Source organism: Podarcis bocagei (assembly GCF_964188305.1).
Source record: "Podarcis bocagei genome assembly, chromosome: 13".
Classification (NCBI taxonomy): Eukaryota; Metazoa; Chordata; class Lepidosauria; order Squamata; family Lacertidae; genus Podarcis; species Podarcis bocagei.
The window spans coordinates 29,383,509-29,405,358 of NC_138138.1; the positions used below are offsets into that span (position 1 = coordinate 29,383,509).

At 44.5% G+C, this 21,850-nt stretch overlaps 3 protein-coding genes across 5 annotated transcripts in view; 1 reads left to right on the plus strand and 2 right to left on the minus strand.

Annotated features, from left to right (window-relative positions):
• Nucleotides 1-1,341: 1,341 nt before the first annotated feature.
• LOC308570487 (uncharacterized protein) lies at nucleotides 1,342-6,825 on the minus strand. 2 transcript variants are annotated; one of them, XM_081165379.1, is made up of 3 exons: nucleotides 6,804-6,825; nucleotides 3,568-4,313; nucleotides 1,342-2,116 (listed from the first exon to the last, which is right to left on the minus strand). In XM_081165379.1, exons 2-3 carry the CDS (start codon nucleotides 4,168-4,170, stop codon nucleotides 1,406-1,408), a joined length of 1,314 nt encoding a protein of 437 aa, XP_081021505.1. In that variant the 5' UTR covers nucleotides 4,171-4,313; nucleotides 6,804-6,825; the 3' UTR covers nucleotides 1,342-1,405. The 2 variants fall into 2 exon arrangements, with proteins under 2 accessions (XP_081021505.1, XP_081021504.1); XM_081165378.1 differs by lacking the exon at nucleotides 6,804-6,825 and having other exon boundaries at nucleotides 3,568-5,987.
• Nucleotides 6,826-9,435: 2,610 nt separating this feature from the next.
• Nucleotides 9,436-12,992, plus strand: LOC308570496 (olfactory receptor 6N2-like). 2 transcript variants are annotated; one of them, XM_081165397.1, is made up of 2 exons: nucleotides 9,436-10,252; nucleotides 12,020-12,992. In XM_081165397.1, exon 2 carries the CDS (start codon nucleotides 12,032-12,034, stop codon nucleotides 12,980-12,982), a length of 951 nt encoding a protein of 316 aa, XP_081021523.1. In that variant the 5' UTR covers nucleotides 9,436-10,252; nucleotides 12,020-12,031; the 3' UTR covers nucleotides 12,983-12,992. The 2 variants fall into 2 exon arrangements, with proteins under 2 accessions (XP_081021523.1, XP_081021522.1); XM_081165396.1 differs by lacking the exon at nucleotides 9,436-10,252 and adding an exon at nucleotides 10,282-10,452.
• A 185-nt stretch (nucleotides 12,993-13,177) lies between these two features.
• LOC308571669 (uncharacterized protein) overlaps nucleotides 13,178-21,850 on the minus strand; it is a 51,911-nt gene continuing 43,238 nt past the window's right edge. Inside the window, exons 16-20 of the mRNA XM_081167315.1 lie at nucleotides 21,059-21,149; nucleotides 19,733-19,931; nucleotides 18,356-18,453; nucleotides 17,366-17,496; nucleotides 13,178-16,237 (exon numbers count right to left, since the gene is read on the minus strand). Coding sequence (XP_081023441.1) covers nucleotides 16,061-16,237; nucleotides 17,366-17,496; nucleotides 18,356-18,453; nucleotides 19,733-19,931; nucleotides 21,059-21,149 — 696 coding nt within the window. The 3' untranslated portion in view covers nucleotides 13,178-16,060. The remainder of the gene's footprint in view (nucleotides 16,238-17,365; nucleotides 17,497-18,355; nucleotides 18,454-19,732; nucleotides 19,932-21,058; nucleotides 21,150-21,850) is intronic.

Sequence of the window (21,850 nt, forward strand, 5' to 3'; positions counted from 1 at the left end):
TCTAAGCCGCTAAGCCACTTATCAGCTGATCCGATCAGCAGATAAGCCACTAAAAGCCGCTAATAGCGCGAATCCGCGAATCCGTCAATGGGCTTGCTTTGCAAGACGAAAAAATCGCTAGACGAAGAGAATCACAGAACGGATTCTTTTCGTCTTGCGAGGCACCACTGTAGTGTGTGGTTGGAGGACATTGGTGGAAGATTAATTGGCCTTGATAACTGTCTGCATGCAAGATGGGGCTTACATGTTACCTGTAGTTACTGATCCCTGGCAGCATCCCTGGGTGGCCTCAATGACCAGGCACCTTTTTTGCAGAACCTTCTTGGTTATAGCTCCCTAGTAACGGAACTTCCTCCAAGGAGGCAGTGGTTTCCACATACAGTGGTACCTTGGTTTATGGACTTAATCCATTCCAGAAGTCCGTTCTTAAACCAAAGCATTCTTAAACCAAGGTGTGCTTTCCCATAGCAGCGGGGGACTCAATTTACAAATGCAACACACTCAACATGTTCTGCTTCCAAGGCAAAGTTCACAAACCAAAACACCTACTTCCGGGTTTGCAGCGTTCTTAATCCAAGTTGTTCATAAACTAAGCTGGTCTTAAATGAAGGTACCACTGTAATTAGGTTTTGGGTTGTCTCATCCTTCACATACCCAACTTTGGAATTCAAGAACTTGCCTTTTCCCCCTCAAGTCTTTAGATTGCTTGATCAAACGGAAAACAAATGCATGGCTAGCCAGTGTGTGGTACTTGGACCAGAGAAACCCGAGTTCCAATCCCCACACTACCATTACGCTCACAGAGCTATCCTGAGTCATTCCAAGGACCATTAACACCTAAAGAGGGCTACATTCTAAATCATTCGCCTTAAAAACTGTGATTTGGAGTGAGGAATTAAAGCAACTTCCTCCAGCTAGTTGTGTTTCAGTCACCATGGTGCTAAGGGGTCAGAGGAGATGGCTTAATCAGAGCCCTTCCCTAGAGCAGGAGGAAGGGGCAGTGTGTTTCAATACCTTCGTTAACTTGTCTGTTATTTTTTCACAGGGAAGCTGTTGTTGTTTGTTTGTACATCTGGGGGCAGATGTCTTGCTCTTGTGGGGAGGTAGTATTACGAGTTTTAGGGTGGGGGCGAAGCAGGTTGTATGTGCACTTAACATTCATCTTTATGGCAGCAACATGTTAATTCAACTTGTGCAAATGGTATGAACTGTAATGATTTTTTAAAAACAGAAAAATGCAAAATATGGAATTTTAGGAATGAAGGGAAGGGGATCTGGCTTCATTAACCTGAGCTTTACTCAACGAGTGTAGATGGTGTACACACAAATGAAATGCGTGAGTGTAACCAAGGCAATTATATTTACAAAATAAATGCAAAACACACTGAAATGCAAAGTCCAGATCTCAGCATTCAGTATTTCCTGCCAGGTAATGTGAGATCGCATTGCGCACCTCCTCGCCTCCCGACTCACTGCTGGTTTCGTAGGAATGGCAGTCCTCGTTATATGCTGCCAACAGTACATGCTCAGAGATGTCCACACCTTCGGGAACAGCGTGCCCCTTGGTCTCACAAATATTGTGCAGCACGACACACGCGGTGACCACCGCCAAAACGTTCTCCTCTGCCACTGGCAGCCTCGCCGTGAGGCAACGCCACCTTGCCTTGAGCCTGCCAAAAGCCTGCTGGACCACGCTGTGGCAGTGGTTGAAAGTCCTATTGTAGATGGTCTTCCTCTGGTCCAAGGGGCCTCCATAGGGCTTCATGAGCCACTTCCGCATAGGGTAGGTGCTATGGGCGAGTATTAGAGGTGGGATCTCCACACCTTGCATGTTGATAGTTGGGTTCCCCGGGACAAAGGTGCCCTCGTCCATAGCCTGGCACAGCGCAGATTTGCGGAAGATCTGCACGTCGTCGTGTTTCTTCCCGCTCCATCCCACTTCGATGTTAGTAAAACGGCCGGTGTGGTCGGTTGTCCCTTGAAGCAGAATGGAACAGAAGTTCTTTGGCTTGTTGCACTCGTCTCCCGGACCCGTAGCAGCTATTATGGACAGATGCGTCAAGTCCATCGCGCCAACGCAGTGAGGGAATCCCATCTTCCTGAAACCATCCATGATCTGTAAGCGGCAACAAAGAAGTAGTAAATTTAAAAACGGTTGTTTTGTGGTTGTGCCAACAATTTCACCCCAAAAATGTCCACGCGGCACACCCACCACGTCCAAAAAAAGGCACAGTAATATGGCATAGTAGCAAGCTGTGTTCTTTTTTGTGCTGTGTAAGTATTTTTTTACTAATTTTGCATTGCAAGTGCAAAACAAAAAAACACTGTTCAGGAAACAGGTACATTCCATATAAACTACAATGCAAATATATGTGAGTTTCTGCCCCATGTTCCCAAATTATTCTGTCCCTCTGCATCAATCCATGCAGTTTCGAACAATTCAGTCGTTTTGTATGGGAAATCTCTTCCACATAATATAAAACATGGCAATAGGATTTCAGCAAGTGGTATTCTGACACCGCAACTGTTATGTTTTCATGCTTATATTAGTTTTATTAATGTACATTGAAGTTTTATCTGTATAACTATATTATCTGTAAGCTGAATTGAGTCCCAGTCTGAGGAAAAGGTGGGATGATGATGGTGGTGATGATGACAGTAAGCTGCCCAGGGAAGATTTTATATTTGGGAAGGTGGGATGAAAATGTCAAAGAAAGCAACATTTTGCTACACTGACTACTCCATAAGTGCCCACAGATACAATGGCAATTGCCGCATATAGTTAAAGGTAAAAGGTTGGACAGATGGGAAGAATAATATCAATTAGCATATGTTCTTACGCTATCGATCTTATTCTTGCCATCTGTCCAACTTTTTAGCTATAACTATAAACATACGTTTAAAGAAGATTGGAAAACGTTTATTGAATATATGGAAAATAATAGTGTACAGTGGTACATCGGGTTAAGTACTTAATTCGTTCTGGAGGTCCATTCTTAACCTGAAACTGTTCTTAACCTGAAGCACCACTTTAGCTAATGGCGCCTCCTGCTGCCGTCGGAGCATAATTTCTGTTCTCATCTCGAAGCAAAGTTCTTAACCCGACGTACTATTTCTGGGTTAGCGCAGTCTGTAACCTGAAGCGTATGTAACCTGAAGCATATGTAATCCGAGGTACCACTGTATAGCTGAAAACGCTGGCAGTGTTAAGATAAATTCAACAGTAAGTTTTGACGGATGCAATAAATAAGTTTTGATGGATGCAGTAATGGAATACTGATTGGTATAGTTTTTGTTAAAGTATGCAGGGATTTAAGATATGTAAAATGAAGCGTGGAAAGAGAAAAAGGGAAGTCGTTGATATCTTAAGGATGTAAAATGAGTATTTGAAATTGTAAAACAGAAAAATTATCTATCTATCTATCTATAGCTATTTTTCCTTTGCAATGTGCAACTCAACACACTCACACACCCTCCAGAAAATGCAGCAGTGTGGCACAGCAGTGTTAGTTTGAACCTGTGAAACTGCAGCAACTTTTTAAAAAACACATTTTAAAAAATCTTTACCTTCCAGTAGTCGCCCAAATAGATTGTCTTCTGGACGAGCAGGTGCTTGATGGCAAAGCACACCTCCAGAACGATCTCTCCCACCGTCGACCTCCCGACTCCAAACTGAGCGGCAACTTCGCGGTAGCACTTCAGATTAGAAAGCCACCACACGGCGATAGCGACCCGCTTCTCGACGGGGATGGCTTCCCGCATGATAGTTCTCTGCCTCTGGAGCTGGGGTCGGAGGACGTCCGCAATTTCGAAGAGGGTCCCTCGGCTCATCTGGAAGCTCTCAATCCATGTTTCGTCGTCCCGGGTCCCCAGCATGGAACGCTCCCACCAATGCTGCTTGGTGGGGCACACCCACCAGCGCCGCAATTTCGGCCCACTTTCCAACAAGGTGACGATAGGAACCATATGTCTGCAGCTCCTCCTCCTCTGAATGATGCGCCTAGTCCTCAAGATGTGGTTCTGAATCGCCCGCCCTATCAGCACTCTCCTCCTCTGCCGCCTTCTGATACTCATAAGATAGGCGTTGCATCGGCTGATGGCTGAGTGGAGCACCGCAACCAACACCTCAAGGTGTAACTTCAGCAGCTGGAGCAACACATGAGTTTCCATGCTGCGCAAGGAGTGGAACGGTGTTGGAAGTCACAGGAGCAATGTTGAATGAAGGAGGTTTTTGAGCAGAGGTTGGGTGACCTTCTGTCATGGATGCTTCAGTTGAGATTCCTGCATTGCACCGGGTTAAAACAGGGGTGGATCTACACAAAGGGGAAAACCCCCCGCAATATATAAGTCAGAAATTAAATCATTATAACAAAAAAAGGGGGGGGGGACCTCGCAATGGAAAATCGCGAAGATAATTTTTTGCTCTACAGCACCATCTAGTGTTGCATGTTTATAACACATTCATAGCAGTTTTTTTTACTAATGTAGATGAGTCCTAGATGACCCAACTCTACAATTCTGTGAGTCTAAGAATTGCACACTTGTGCTGTAAAACAAATTATGTGGGCAATGGTATATCAAGGTGAAACCTGGCTACTTCTCATCCAACTTTGCCCACTGGTGTGGACAGCATATGGTAAAATGTTAGCAAAAACACATTATAAAGGAGCATATCGGTCTGTCTTAATGCTAAGCCACGGTTTGTTTCACAAACCACAAGTTGTCTCACAGATGATCAAACAAACCAGTTTGCTTTATTTTCCAGCTACTCTTGCCCCATACCTTTGCTTTCTTAAAAATTTTTTATTCCTTGTTCACTTTTCTGAATTACAACCAAAAAACCCAAAACAAACATGCATCAAGTCATAATTAAAACAAGCCAAGATTTATAAGCCAACAAGCTGTGGCTTCGGATAATGGCTTGATGGCAATAAAGAAACCATAGTTAAGCCATAGGACATGGTTCACATTTAATGCCACACCATCATGTAATAAAACACAGTTCCACAAATTAAGGTTTAGTGTTATGTGTGAACCAGACTGACGCCTTCTACACACTGATGACAAGGAGAATGAGGCCTTATGTAGCACTGTCTCCTCCAGATGTTGTTGGATTCCCATAACCCCTGACCACTGGGCATGCTGGCTGGGAGTGGTGAGAACCGTAGCCTAGCAACATCAAGTTAGCTGCATTTGCAGAAGAGACTTACAGTCTAACGCTTCCGGTGGACAATTCAGCATCCTTCCTGATTTGCTTTACCCTGTGGCTAACTATTTACTGTGCTTTCCTTTGGATTTACTTATGGGGCACTTACACAACAAAGAGCATTCATCCTGATTTACTCCTGGTGTGTTTACACGCCTTCCCATTCATCATTTGCTCACCCCACACTTCTCAGTGCATTACACTGTCAGTTCCCTAACCGCAGAAGATCCATTTTTATTCATTTTTAAGCGGGGTTTCTTGCACCAGGACAACAGTGTACCTAAATTTACGCAGGAACCCCTCCTGTGACACACAGAGAGTCTAGAGGCACTTAAATACAGACACGGCCATCAACAGAGGAAATGGGAGCCAGCAAGTTGGTTATAAGAAGCAGGAAGAGGAAGATTGCATGATTATTTCCGCTATGCCTACTTTTTTGGCTCAGTTACAACATATAGAGTACAGGGGATGGAGCGATGATTCCAGAAGGAACAGGAAGCGGGAAACTTCCCCTTCCTATTTCTCCAGGAGTGTGTCAAGGCAGGCGGTAGGTAGGCTACAATCTCCCTCAGCGCTGGCAGGACCTTAGGCCGTTTAAAGAGCTGCCAGGGGGGAAGGTGAGGAATTGATCCTGTCCCCAGAGAGGGACTCCTCAACCCCTGCTGTCTTGTGATCAAGAAGCAATACCAAGTTCCAGTACTGGGTTTGTGTGCATGGGTGTAGTTGGGGGTGGGTGGGGGTCAGCGGCTCCCAGCCTAAATCAAGTAAATAAATAAAAGTGCTTAACTGACCAATTGCATCGCAAATAGCTTGGTTCTGCCCCCCCGCCCAACATAAACTCTGCCCACCCACCCTTAAATAAATCCTGGCTACGCCCATGTTTTTTTTATTTATTTGTGTGTGTGTGGGAAAATAAGAAAAATACCAAAACACAGGATTTTGGCTCTTTGGACCAGCGCTACCCCGGCGCCCTTTTCTGCTGCTGCGCGGCAACTTTCTTCCCAGTTCAGTGGAAACCGCGGCTTGACCTTCCCACTCTCCTCCATCATAATAAATTAGAAGGGAGGCGGAAGAAAGAGAGATCGAGATCAGACCCCCCCTCCCCACACTCACTGTTAGGCTTGGAGGGAGGGAGGCAGCTGCCTGACCCCCCACACTCCCCCCCTCCAAATCTGCACTGCTCTTCCGCCTGCGTCTGCCATCGCTGTTGCTGATCCAACGAGGGAGCATTTGTCTGCACACACAAACGCTTGCAAAAGTTATTTCTTTTTTAATGCATTGGGTAAGGATCGCTTCAAGGATCCGGCACGCCCCCTCCCCGCTTCTCTCATCCCCCAATATCGGGATCCATTTCTCTTTTGGACAGCAGGCACCCCTTTACCCCGCCCCAGCTCGAAAAACGGGATGGCGACAACCCAAAAAAACAACCCCAGACAGAAGCATCACAGCGGATCCCGCTCAACGCCCCAGACTGCCGCGGCGAAGGGCGGGGCTTCCGGAGGACCTTTGAAATTTGGGCTCTTCTCTAACCAAGGCTCGCCTTCCCCTAATCCCGCCGAAGGATTCGCGGGTTCCAGGAAATCCCCTCTTTCCTTACCTGCGTTCCGAGGGAAGTGCGCAAGCGCGATCCCTCCTCCTTCTCCCGAAAGGCGCCGCTTTGCGATCTGCGTGCTTTGCTCAATGAGGGCGTGGGGTGGGGATTCCTCCCCATGCTCCCTTGCTTAGGGTCGCTGCCGGGGTTCCTTTTTCTTTTTCGGTCACTCTCGTACCCTAATTGGATTGTGATCTTCTGAACCGCTTGCCGAGCTAATCTCATCAAGAGATGTAAACATGAACTAGGCCAGCGATTTGTTATTTTTTATTTTTGCAATGCAGATTCCTGCCTTTTCTGAACCAAGCCTTCTTCAAATGGGGAAGCAAAGTGAAACCCCACAGGTCTTTAGTGGGGACAGGGCACCCTGGTCCACCTAGGCGGGTAGCCTACCTGGTGTTTTCTTTACCTTGCTTCACCATTTACTTGTCTGTTAGGTTGCTTCAGGTGAGCAGAAAACAACAGAAATATTTAGGAAAGTCAACTTTCGGTTTATTTCCCCCATTTTTATTTTAATTAAGAGATTCCACACAAGTATGTACAAATAGAGAGACAGGTTTTGGAGCATCAAACAGCGTTTCAGACAAGTTTCCTGTGGAATGCAACAAAATACCAAATCACTTAAACCCTGTTTTTATTACAGTGACTAACAAGAGATATTAAATTATAAATATAAAATGTTTTTATTGATTGGATTATATTTATTTATTATTACAAATAATAAATTAATGTATCTGTTTTGTTAGTTGCTATGATAAATACAGCACTGAGAATATCTGAAAATCATTTGAAAACACACACACACACACACACACACACACACACAGAACAACACCTATGCTGCCACGACAGCCAGTTAGTGGCCAAAGAAAAAGGCCAAAGAAGAAAGTTTGCTTGCTGGTGACAGGAAAGCAGACTAGGGCCAACATAGTCTCCAAACACAAAGAACAACACCTACTGAAATATACTCAGAGTCGAGAGTGGATTTCATGCTCTTTATTCAGCTCATAGTGGTGAGGAGGAAAATGAAAGTCCCCCCAATATGCTGATGACACTCAGCTCTATCTGCTGATGGATGGCCACACCGACTCGGCCCCGAACACACTGACCAGATGCTTGGAAGCTGTGGCTGGATGGTTTCGTGGGAGCTGATTGAAACTAAATCCTTCGAAGACAGAGGTCCTATGGCTAGGTCGGGATGGCATGGGGATGAGGGACCAACTCCCTTCTCTTGTGGGGGCCCAATTAGTGCCATTGCCTTCCGTTAAGAGTTTGGGTGTAATCCTTGATGCCTCCCTTTCCATGGAGGCGCAAGTTACAGCAACAGCCAAGGCGACATTTTTCCACCTTCGCCGCATCAAGCAGTTGGTCCCTTACCTTTCCTGCCCCGACCTGGCCACAGTGATCCATGCGACGGTCATCTCCAGGCTTGACTACTGTAATTCGCTCTACGCGGGGCTGCCCTTGAAGCTATCCCAGAAACTCCAGCGGGTACAGAATGCTGCAACGAGGCTCCTCACGGGGTCTCTGCCATGGGAGCATATTCATCCAGTGCTTTTCAAGCTGCACTGGCTCCCGGTGGAGTACAGGGTCAGATTTAAGGTGCTGCTTTTGACCTTTAAAGCCCTTCACGGCCTAGGACCCTCATACCTACGGGACCGCCTCTCCTGGTATGCCCCACGGAGAGCCTCAAGGTCCATAAATAACAACACCCTAGTGGTCCTGGGCCCTAAGGAAGTTAGATTGGCTTCAACCAGAGCCAGGGCCTTTTCAACTCTGGCTCCGGCCTGGTGGAACGCTCTGCCTCATGAGACCAGGGCCCTGCAGGATCTGATTTCTTTCCGCAGGGCCTGTAAGACAGAGTTGTTCCGCCTGGCCTTTGGCTTGGAGCCAGTTTGATTCCCTCCCTCCCTCTCTTTTTTCTTTTCCTTCTCCTCCTGCAATGAGGCTTCATTTTAATATTTTAATGTTCCATTATTTTAATGTTGTATTTTATTTTTGTTTTTAAGTTGTAATCATTCATCTTGTTTTTATTATTGCTTGTAAGCCGCTCTGAGCCCAGCCTTGGCTGGGGAGGGCAGGGTATAAATAAAAATTATTATTATTATTATTATTATTTACACAATGGGCTGCACGTGATTGGCTAATTCCGGAATTCTCCTGTAGGCCAATCAGGTTGTGGATACACTTCCATCTGGAGCTGGATTGGGTGGCTCCTGCAGACTAATTGTAATGCTGCATTGTTCTAGGACCAATCAGACTGCTGCATTCTGAATACTATTGTTCTGGGACCAATCAGACTGCTGTATTTGGGATCCTATTGTTCTAGGACCGATCAGACTGCTGCATTTTGGATCCTATTCAACTCCGTACATAGCACCTACCCTCAAACTCGGCCCTCCAGATGTTTTGAGACTACAGTTCTAATCATCCCTGACCACTGGTCCTGCTAGCTAGGGATCATGGGAGTTGTAGGGCAAAAACATCTGAAGGGCCGGGTTTGAGGAAGCCTGCCAAAGAAAAAAGCCTGTTGGAAGAAAAAAAGTTTGCTTGCTGGTGAAAACAGAGAGAGGGAGAGAGAGAGAGAGAGAGAGAGAGAGCACAGCACCAATGCTGCCCCGACAGCCATTTAGTGGCCAAAGAAAAAGGCCTGTCAGAACAAAAAAGTTTGCTTGCTGGTGACAGGAAAGCTGACTAGGGCCAGTCTAGTCTCCCTTGGAAGGTAGTTCCACAATCTGCGAACAGCCACCAAGAAGGCCCTCTCTTATCTTCACCAAAAGGAGCGGTGAGTGGGATGGGACTGAGAGAAAGACTTCCCCGGAATATCTCAAAGCCGAGAAGAATCATACAGAGAGAGATGGTCATTCAGATAGCATGAACGCAATCTGTATAGAGCTTTGTAGGTCATAACCAAAGCTTTGAATGGCACCTGGAAATGGCCTGGTAGCCAGTGGGGTTTTTGAAACAAGGTGTTTCTGTTCTCCTTTATGGTACTCAATTGAGCATCAAGTCCTAGCAGGAAACAGGACTGGTTAAAGGCATGGCAATGTGGGATGAGTTCAAGGCTGCTGGATTAGCTATATGATTTGGACTAGTTGGCCCTATGGGGGGTGGGGAACAGTTTCCTCTTCCCTCTTGGAGGCCCCAGGGTCTCTGATTATCAACATCAGGATATATTTTTGGATTACAGCAATGCTAGGCGAAAAGGCCAGGGAAGTATGGAGTCTTTGCTGTGGGTATTCAAGAGAAGTTTAGTTATGGAATATCCATCCACAATGCTTAGTAAGGTGGAAGCTTGAAGTTCTGAAAATTATAAAAATTACGTAGTGTGTGTTTGTTGAAGGAGGATCGCTTTTTAACACCCAGACTTAAGTTGATACTGATCTACTTGTCAAACCATTGGAGAGTTACAGCGCTAGCTGTGGCTGTAGAGACCAATATGGGAGAGACTACAGGTGCACCATGGCATTTCTTTTCTCTGAACTCTTCAGCGCATTTACTCACAAATAAACTCAGTGGGAATTACTACTCCCTGATGGGTGTGTTGTGTGAATTGCAGCCCAGAGGCTCCTGTGGTGTGTGAAAAAGAGTCAGCCTAATGTTTGGTGCCTCCAGAGTTTTTGGATCCAATTTCTTGCAGTCAAAAATCCTCCAGGTATAGTTGGACTTTAGGAGATATTTAAATTTATACTCAATAGGGTATGTTTATTTCCTGGGGAAACAGTTTTGTTCTGAAGAATAATAAAAAACAAGGGAGTAATAATAAACAAGGGATGGCCACAGGGGTCTTGGAAAGGTATAGTATTTTCCCATTGTTGACGAGGGGATTGGTACACCTAAAGGATTGTCTCACTTCTCTACACGCCGAATCAAAATCACTGCATTCTGCAGGAGATGTTATCCTGCAGCACTGTCTGATCTTTCTGCACAATATCAGAATTGAGCCTTTGCCATTGGAGTATCTACTCCTTGGAACATTAAACATTAAACATCAGAGAGGCACCATCACTGTTGTTTTCTCGGCACCTGCCAAAGATGTTCTTCTTTCAACAACTCTTCTAAATTAAGGTATTTGTCAATGTTGGTATCTGTATTGGATGTAATTGGTATGTTACGTAAGTCCTGTTGCTGTTTTAAATTTTCAACTTACCTAATTATCTACCTATATATCCACACACACAATATTTTATATTTACATTATTTTATGTATGTTTTTGTAACATTGTAAATCACGTTGGGATGCAATTTATGGGTGAGACATTATTAGTATTATATCTTCTGAAAGCATTGAGGAAATAATTCATCAGGCCTCCAGTCTCTGCTTCTTAATCTGGAATGTTTGAGAACTAGCTGTGGTTTGTTAGAGGTGGAAAGAAAGACAAGCTGTATACACTCAGAGGCACTGTCATCACTCCCCAGATGCTATAGAGTCCTGGCATTGAAAGCAGAGTAAACACACAGCTCCCTTTGAAGAAAAGAGATGAACCCATTTCAGTCCCAGGTATCATGTGCAATTTCTACTTTCCTGTCTCTTGTGATTGGTGGGAGGTGGCCAGCTGCGCCCCATCCTATTCTTGTGCACTACGTTTGCCTTCAGTGACTGTGCCCATCACTTTCAGCAGGGAGGGAGCCCAGCAGTGCACAGCCTTTATTAACCATCGCTTCTAATACTAGGACACTGGTGGCACTGCGGTCTAAACCACTGAGCTTCTTGGGCTTGCTGATAAGAAGGTCGGCGGTTCAAATCCCTGTGACGGAGTGAGCTCACGTTGCTCTGTCCCAGCTCCTGCCAACCTAGCGGTTCGAAAGCACGCCATTGCAAGTTGAAGTGTGGCGGGAAGGTAAACGGCGTTTCCATGCACTCTGGCTTCTGTCACAGTTGTTTAGTCCTGCTGGCCACATGACACGGAAAGCACCAAGTAAAAGAAATGTTCCTTTTCTCCTCCTATCCCCAACCCACTGTTCTTTCCAATCGTATCTGAGAATGGAAGTATGTGGTTTTATGTAATTGACACACAGATCCCCCCCAAAATTCTGGAACTTTTGTTAAAAAGATTGACCCGTACTATACTATTTGTGTGGTCATAATGATCCTTGCAAGCTTCGGGGAGTGGTATCTTTCAAGTTACAGGGAAATGCAGTGAGAGTCTGAGGCATACATGAACTCCATGACCTTCCATTTGCCAGCCTCCCGTCTTCATAGATTTTATTTCCTATTCTAGATTAGCCTACCTATGATGCAGGTCGAAGCTATGAATGGCACTTCAGTGTCTGAGTTTGAGCTTGATGGGTTCCTCAACTTGGGCGACTATGGCATACTCCTCTTTGCCATCTTCTTGGTGACCTACCTGCTCATCCTCAGTGCCAATGCTCTTATCTTAAGCCTCATCTCTGCCACTCCTCGTCTTCACGTCCCCATGTATTTCTTCATTGCTGTGTTGGCCACCTTGGAGGTGTTCTATACTACCATTACCATGCCCAGGGTGCTGGTGGACCTTCTGAGGAGCAAGAAGTCCATTTCCTTCAGGAGCTGCCTTCTGCAAATCTATTTCTTCCACAGTGTGGGTATCTCAGAGGCCTGCTTGCTCGCAGTGATGGCTTACGACCGGTACTTAGCCATCTGTGCCCCGTTAAATTATATGACCAAGATGACGCCCCAACTTTGCATTCAGCTTGTGCTGGGATGCTGTGCGTGTGGTTTTGCATGTCCTTTGCCGGAGATTGTTCTGACTTCCAAGTTGCCCTTCTGTGGGCCTAGTCATATAGATCATATATTCTGTGACTTCCCCCAGGTGATCAGTCTTGCTTGCACAGACATATCGACCAGCATCATGTTGGATTTTGCCCTCCACACCATCGCCATCCTGGCCCTCATCTTCCTCATCCTCCTCTCATACATGAAGATACTGAAAGTCATTGTTAAGATCAATAGCTCAGAGGGGCGTCAGAAGGCTTTTTCCACCTGTGCCTCCCACCTCATTGTGGTCCTTACTTTCTTTGGAACTACTGGCTTCATGTACATGCACTTGACATGGATGGGATCAGGACGTTATGACAAGATTGTTGCAGTCATCTACGCCTTTTTTATCCCTCTCTTCAACCCCATCATCTATTCTCTGAGAAACAAAGAAATCAGAGATGTGATCAGAAAGACTTTTGGGTTTCCATGTGCCAGCAACATATGAGGTGGTTTCTGAACTTCTTGGGACATCAGGAAGTCATTTCACGATCAAAAGTCCTGCTCACCCAGCGATTGTTGCTGTAATTACGGTTTTTGAAAAGAAAAGAAAAAAGATAAACGTCTAACAAAATTTATTTCCACAGTTTCACTTGTAAAGAAAAGGGATATTGATTCAAATAAGAAGAAACAGAATTCAAACTTTCTTATCTCCCTTTGGAGTTTTGCATTTAATGTGTACGTAATATCTAGATTTACATATGCATACATTTGCGATCATCAGCATGTAATGTTGCACCTCAGCATGCATGATCCATGATTGTGAAGCTCTTAATACTCCATTGTACCAATTTAAATGTAGCAGCGTTCCTACATAGAAACATGGCATTCTATGACAGTGTATGCATTAGTAACTTAAACTGCAGTGTGGTTGTGGGGGGGTGTGTGCCTCAATGCAGCATTTCTTAAGGGAAGCATCAATATGATATTAGAAGACAGTGTGCTGCTAGTACACTACACATAGTGTGTATACAAGAAGGGAGTTGTGAAATGGGACTTCACTGTGCTCTAAAGTGGTAATTTGTGCACACCCTAAATCTAGAAACTGACCTAGTGACTGCAACATCAAGCCTATATTTTACTTCTTTGTTTCTCCTCACTCCTCACCCCATGACTTGCTTTGTATGATATCTTGCTTGATGAAGAGTTCTGCAGCACTCCAAAGCCTGCAACTCTTTAATGCCGTGTTGCTTGGCCCTAATAAAGGTATTGCCTGATTGAGGACGTTAAAGGAAAAGGTGCTGTTTTGTTTTTTAATCCTATGCACTCAAGAGCATATGCATATATATGGATGCTCACACCCTGGAGTTAGCAGATAAGAAATAAACACTAGATCAGGGCCACAGCCCCCATGGTTCCATAAACTCATCCCCAGTGCCTTCTAATCTATAAGAAGCATTATTCAGAATAGCAGTCTGCACCACCCACTAAGGAAGATAATAACACAATAAAATTCAAAACAGTAACAATTAATTTTAGTGGTAAAGATGAATGTATTGCCAAAGATGTTGTTCTTATTTCAAGCCATACCAATTATTGATAATGTTAAGTGTTTTAAAGAATGGCAGAAAGCATTGTCTCAATTTATCTGGCAGGGGGGAAAACCCAGAATTAAATATAAGTTGCTAACAGATACTAAAGAAAGAGGGGGATTATCCCTGCCAGACCTGAAGATATATTTTGAAGCTGCAGCTTTCTGCTGGATAAAGGAATGGATTCAATTAGACAATGTTGATGTGCTGGATCTGAAGGGATTTGACAATGTATTTGGTTGGCATGCATATCTACAGTACAACAAGATAAAGGCCCACAAAGGTTTTAAAAATCATGTAATTAAAAAATCTCTGTATAATGTTTGAATAAGATATAAAGATCTCTTAAAAAGGAAATGTGGCTTTCACCAATGGAAGCTAAGGCCCAGAAAAAACTAAATATGAAGACTAAATGGTTGAAATATGCTGATTCATTGTTGGAAGATAATGAAGGATTTAAATTGAGACCATTTGATCAAATTAAAGATAAACTGGATGGCTGGTTACAATATTACCAGATCAATGAGTTGTATATGTTTGATAAGAAAAATGGTTTTGCAACGGGGAAAAACAAATTGGAAACGGTGTTGTTAGATATGGATGTTAAAAATCCATCTAAAATGTATAATTTGCTGTTGGAGTGGCATACAAAGGATGAACAAGTCAAATCTGTTATGATGGATTGGGCAAGAGACGTGGGACACAATATAATGCTGGAAGATTGGGAAAGGTTGTGGAAGAAAGGGGTTAAGTTCACGGCATGTACGGTACTAAAACAAAATATTATGAAAATGATTTATAGGTGGTACTTAACCCTGGTAAAACTAGCAAAGATTTATCATACGTATGATAACTCATGCTGGAAGTGTTAAGAAAAGGAAGGCACCTTTTACCATATGTGGTGGACGTGTCCTAAGGTTAAGGACTTCTGGGAAAAGATTTATAATGAGTTTAAAAAAAATGTTGAAATATACATTTGTAAAGAAACCAGAAGCCTTTTTACTTGGAATAATAGGATTGGAATTGCCCAAAAAAGATGTTAGGTTATTTTTGTATGCCACTACAGCGGCAAGACTGCTATTAGCAAAAAATTGGAAATCTCAAGAAAAACCAACGGTAGAAGAATGGCAGATGAAGATGTTGGAGTTTCTGGAGCTGGCTGACCTGACTGGAAGAATTCGTGAACAGAAAGAGGAGGAATAACAAGAAGACTGGATGAAAGTTAAAGACTATAATATTGTAATATAAGATAATTGAGAAGGTTCTTGAAAGTACTAAACAGGCCTAGGATAACAATAAGAATGTGGCATAGCAATATGGTTTTAAGATAATAAGAAAAGAGTTGAATATAGTCAGTTGAAGGAACTAATTATCTAGAAAGATGTTTGGGAGAACTGTTACAAGGTGATATAATGAAATTCAGTTGGGGGGATTTGAGGAAGTCACTTAACAATGGAAATTAAAATAAGAAAGAATATGTGTCCCCCCCTTTTTTAGTATTGTAATGTGTTTTGTGTGTTTCATATGTTATATTTGTCATAAATGTGGAAAACTAATAAATTTTTGGGGAAAATTTCCCCCCACATTTGTTCAAAATCCAATAGTCATTTACACCTCCAGGGCCACCCCCACTTGTATCTTAGCACCCATTGTGTAATCCCTTCACCACAACCCGGGGTGGCTCACTGCCCACTTTGAGAACCATGGCACAGAGCTTTCCAAACCATGTGTCGTGACACATTTGTGTGTTGGCTGCAGTGTGTAGGTATGTCACGTGAATGCTTCCCTTGCTAACCTCTGGTTTGCTAGTAGAACTAAATTACTGTGTCATGAAATGATGCATGTCTAAAAAGTGTGTCACCAACATGAAAAGTTTGGAAAGCTCTGCCATGGCAATAGATTATCCCCTCTTTCCTAGGCAGATGCCAAGTAGCTCAACACTATAGTTGTTCCTAGGTTGCCACTAGGGCAGTTAAGGAGACAATTGCTCCTTTTCACAGCTTCAGCTTCCTCTCTGCAATGGTGCTGAAGATCTGTGGAGTCAAGGGCATGTAACATTCTTCAGAGTCATCAAGGAAGAAGAGGGGGTCACTGATGACAGCAGGGTCAAATCCTTCCTTTACCAACTGGCTTTTGATCTGCTTGAAAGTGCCTGTGATCTCCAGGGTGTCCTGCATGGGAAAGAGCAGTGCAGTGAGTGGAGAACAACCAACGACACCCCACTCCAAGACATTCCTAGAGCAGGCCAAGGGAGTCAGTGTTTTGAGCAGTGGCAGGACAGATGTACCAGAACAGGCTCTGAGCTCTGCTAGGGGAGCTGGCATCCTAAGCATCTCATTAGAGATAACGAGAGTGGATTTCACTCTGTTCATTTACACCCGGTTGCTGAAGGCCAAACAACATGGATCTATGACTCAGGGCTCATCCAGACTTCCTTTTGTGCTGTCTGTCTTTGAGTGTTGTTGTTGTTTTTATCCTGGCACTTTCCCTGGGAAAGCTCGGAGGAAATGACAATCGGGGCTTCCAAGCATAGGAGCCAACTCCTAGGGGCCAACGTCCTTCCCTCTCATACAATACCTGCCCCCTATTTTATTCAAATTAGCACTCCTGTTTCCATGGATTAATGTTTGCTCTGATTCAGCGGTAAAATACAGGTTTTCCCGGGGGGGAGGGAGCCCCCAGAGAAAATAAACAAATAAACAAAGAACTTATTGGACGCAGAGTTTTAAAGCACAGACCTGTACTTGGAAAGTGTGGCACAAATGAAAGTCCGGATGAGACTATGACTTCTGACTTGGCCTGCTTGTCTATAGGCAGGGAACACTTTTTCAGCTTGAGGGTGTCATTCTCTTGGCTGTGTGTGTGTGTGTGTGTGTGTGTGTGCGCGCGTGCAGAGCTGGCCATGGGTGAGGTCATTCTACACCCTTTCACACTCACACATGCATGCAACACCCACACCCACACACCCTTTCCCCTCCCCTCGCTGCTCCTCTGATTAGGAAACAGCCAAAAAGTCAGGAAAGGACACTATAGAGGAATCCGTGCCCCACACTCTCTCAAACACACATGCCCATTCATGCACAGGCTCACAAAGACATATTGTACCCAGCCAGCCTCCTCTCCGCACAGTCTTGCCCCCTGGTGCTTCATTGATTGAGAAACAGCTGAGCAAGAAGGTGATGGATGGCTGATGAAGTGTGAGAGGCAGGGAAGGGAAGAATTCCCAGGGTAGGAGGCTGACCTATGGGGTTTCTCAAGGCAGCAAGCACAGGGAGGAAAGTGACAAGAAGGGATCGTACCTGGATGCGAACGAAGCGAGGTATGGCATAGGCTGGCAGGAAATCCTTTGCGTGCGCATACAGCTTCTGCCCATCAAAGGAGTGCCCCTTCTTAAGGCAGATTGCAGCCATCCCAGTCTTTCCTTCATGGCCTGGAACAAACCAGAAGGGACCGATTTGGGGGTGGGGGGTGGAAAGCCATGTCACATGCAAATGAATGCACCTAGAACAGCTGTGGACTGGCTAGCTAAAAACACTCCAGTTCACACAGGCTTACCCTGCCATATGAATGATCCAGTTTCTTGTTCTTCTGATCTTTTCCTTTTTCCAAAAACTTTTTGGATTTTCTACATTGACCACTTTGGTTTTTGAGCTAGCCGTGGAGGAAAGCAAGGACCTTTCCTTCACAACCAGCACAGAAATGCAGGACTGCCTCCAGATTGTCACATTCCCACATGGTACATTGAAAACACACTTCGGTAGAGCATGAGACTCTTCATCTCAGGGTCATGGGTTCGAGCCCCACGTTGGGCAAAAGCTTCCTGCGTTGCAGGGGGTCGGACTAGATAACTCTCGTGTTCCCTTCCAACTCTACAATTTGTTGATTCTATGATTCCTCCCCCTCCCAAGAATCCTGGGAACTACAATTCCTGGAACCCCTAACAGATTGCATTTCCCAGGATTCCTTGAGGAAGCCATGTGCTTTAAGTGTGTGTTAAATGTTTTGTTTGTTTCATTTCTATCCCACCTTTCCTCTAAGAAGCTCAAGGTGGTGAACAAGCTTTACCTCCTCCCCAATTTATCCTCCCTCAACAACCCTTTGAGGTAAGTGAGGCTGAGAGTGAGAGACTGGCCCAAGGTCACTTCAGTGAGCTTCATGACTGAGTGGGGATTTGAACCCTGGTCTCCCAGCTCCTAGTCCAGCATTCTAGCCACTACACCACACGCTGTTTGGACGCTAAATGTGGCAGCAGAAAGACGGGTTTTGATCCAATGGAATTTCAGACCCACCTGTCACTGGTACCCCATAGACATTGACTTCCTGGATGAATCTCAGTGGTGCCAGGGTGTTCTCCACTTCTGTAGTGGCCACGTTTTCCCCTTTCCAGCTGCATGGACAAAACAGATTATTCCCAGATGGGTTTGGTAAAAGTGAACATCCCTCCTTTCGTTCATAATCGGGAATTTTGTCATTGGCGCAAGCGAGGAGGCCAGTTTGTGGTTCCTTGGTGTTTTCGAACGCTGCGTCCTTGCCTGCTTAGATAAGTTGCGCTGCATTGGTTTGATTTAGCGGTTGTTTCGGGGGTCCTCCAAACACCCTTTTAATTGTATACATACTTTGTGCTCATGACGGTATCAGGGCAGTTATACATGCTCCCTCTTTCAATACTGTTTGTGCCTGCAAAAGTTTCAGGGAGGACACAGGGCTTTGTTCCCAACTGTTAAAGCTCCCGTAACTTCCTGCTTCTAATCCAGTAACCTCTAATGCCACAAATGCTTGGCAGAGTGCAGCTTTTGCTGGATCCCTTCCAGGTGATGCATTAACGTCGGGGAAGCATCGCAGAACAACTCATAAAGCAAAATGATGTGCGGATGGTCCAGTATAAATCCACCACTAATGCGCTATTGTTACACCAATGGCATTGTGCAGAATATATCCACGAAGAAACACTGGTCTAGAGGGGCCCTTACTGTATTATTGCCTTGTAACACACCCTGGGATCTTCCTTATTTAAGTGCATCTTCCTTTCCTGCTATTTATTTAGAATAGCCTGGGCGACTAACAACAGTATCAAAACAACCAACCCTAAAATACAATGAACAAGCATCAGTAGAAAGAGCAAAAGTACGTAGATCCAGTCATATTCATTGAAGCAGTGACTAACCATTGACGAAGGATGGGCTAGATGTTTTGCTATCAATAACGAGATAAAATTACTTATTAGTTTTTGGATACTGGTTTCATTCATTCAGAGCTCTTCACTTACAAGATCTTGTTGCGATCCTTACGGCGACAATAGGGAGCCTATGGCCTTCCAGATCTGGCTGGACCTCAACTCCCATCAACCTCAACCAGCGTGGCCAGTGGTCAGGGAAGATGGGAACTGTAGTACAGCAACACCTGCAGGATTACATGTTTCCCATCCCCACCTTGCAACAACATCTATAAGATAAGTGAGCCTTATTATACCCAAATTACACCTGGGGACGACAGTGGTGAGATTTGAACTAGATGCTTCATGACACTCTGAGCCACTGCCCTACACAAGCTCTTTAGGTGTTTGCCAGCATTTGTGAATGCTACCTATGCTAATGAAACACTGGTGCTGACTGCCTGTTCTACATTTGTCAGAATATCAGCCGCAGAACCTGTGTGGCGGGACTCACCGGAAAGTATCTCCTACCCGGTCCTTGAAATATAGAAAGCCTTCTTGGTCTTCCATCAGAAGGTCGCCGCTATTGTAGTAGCAGTCTCCTTGGGTGAAAACATCCCGGAGAATCTTCTTCTCCGACTTCTGTCGGTCTCCTGCGTAGCCATAGAATGGGGCAAGCCCAGTGATTTTGGACACAAACAAGCCTGTCTCACCTGGGAAAAGAAAAGGGAATGAAGCTGAACCAACTAATATTCATCCTCCAACAAAGAACCACGGGCAAGACGACTGTCTCTGAGTGCTTCCGGTGGGAGGCAGCCAATGCTACTGGGGACCAGCCTTCCTACTGTTCTCCTTGCTGCCACTGACATCTGCCACTGCTGGCATCTCTAGCAGCTGTCAGAATGCACAGCAAGGGAGCACATGCGAGTGACTCTGCTTTAGGACACTGTTTCCTCAGGCATTAGTCCCTAAATCGGGTGAAGCACATTACCACACCTGATTGCTGCAGAATATGCTGATTTGACAGGATGCTGGCCTCAGTTGGGCCACCCTGTGAAATCCATGAGCAGTAGATTCAAGACAGGCCAGAAACTCATTATGTTACAAAAAATTACTTTCCAAAATGTGAATATTAGGGGAAACCCCACACAATCATGTGTACAATAGAAGAAACAAATTTTTGTGCGGCTTTTAAAAAATAAAATAAAATTTTAAAATTAAAATAAAATTTAAAAAATAAAATAAAATTTAGCTGATATAGAATCCTATTTTCAGGTAGGATTCAATCACATACCAACAAATTCATTCTGTGGAATTATAGGAGGTCTTGTGCAACAAACCTGCTGTCCACAAATATTGAACTTTTTGCACAAAGGAAAGGAATGAGGGACATGGACTAGAAAGTGAAGATTTAAGCTGGCTTTGATGCAATGTCATCTAACATCCCTGCAAATAAATAAGGATGAATTAAATAACCAATGGCATCTAATCTCCCTGCAAACAAAACTAGATGAACACTCATTAAACAGGAAGCAATCTAAGACTGGAGAAATGAGAAACTGAAGTTGAAACTGACAGATGCATCCATCCCTTCTGGTGCCCCTGAAGGGATGGATGAAGACTCTTCACATTTAACACAAAGCAGGAGTGGCTCACACTTCCTCTTTCAATGATTCTTCTTCTGTTCTATGTGTGAAGAAGGGACTCTGCCATTTTTCTTGCTGGGAGAGATGTGAGCAATTTCCACAGTCTAGAGGCCATGTACAGTACCTTCTTGTGAGTTAGGACTCTGACAATACAAAGCCCAGTTCCTGTCTGAATGCCAACTTTATTGGCTTACCTGGAGTCACTGGGCTGCAATGTCCGTTCTTGTCTCTCACAGGCTCATCCTTGTCAACGTCATATTTGATGATTTCGTACTTTGCCAGTTTCTGAGGTGGAACAAGCAGGAAATGGAAACATGACCCCACAAGGCTGAAATTCAAGGCTACACATGGACCGGAATATATTTTATGAATGACCCAAGGGAACAGAGAGCTTATCACTAATAATAATAATAATAATAATAATAATAATAATAATAATAATATACTGCTAATTCATTTTTAAAAAACAATAAAACCATAGAAGACAAACCATAGAACTTATCTAGGAAGCACAACAATACCTGAAGGCCTAAAGGTCTCTGCAAAGTAGGCTGGACTGAGAGACAGCAGCTGAGCCAAGCTCATCTTTGCAGCTGAGCAGAGATTTGAGTCTGGTCTCCTTGATCTAAACCATGTATCAAGAACCTTTGGTCCTCCAGGTGTCACTGAATGAACTGCAGCCATCACCCCTGGCCACTGACCATGCTTGCCAGGGCTGATGGGAGTTATACTTCATCAACATTTGGAGAGCCAAAGGTCCCTCAACATTGCTGCTGTACCTCACTGGTTAGTGTACTCCTGGTAGCAGCTGAAGCTCAGGGGCAGAGAACCCCTTTCTTGCCTGCATTGCCTCATTTGAGTTTAATGATGTGCTGTTGTTGGGGGGCAAAGCCCAAAGTGGACTGGCCCAAATCCAGATATACACATGCCCAAATGCCTCACCAGACATGCTTCCTTGCGGAGTTCTGAGAAAAGGGTTTCCCTTT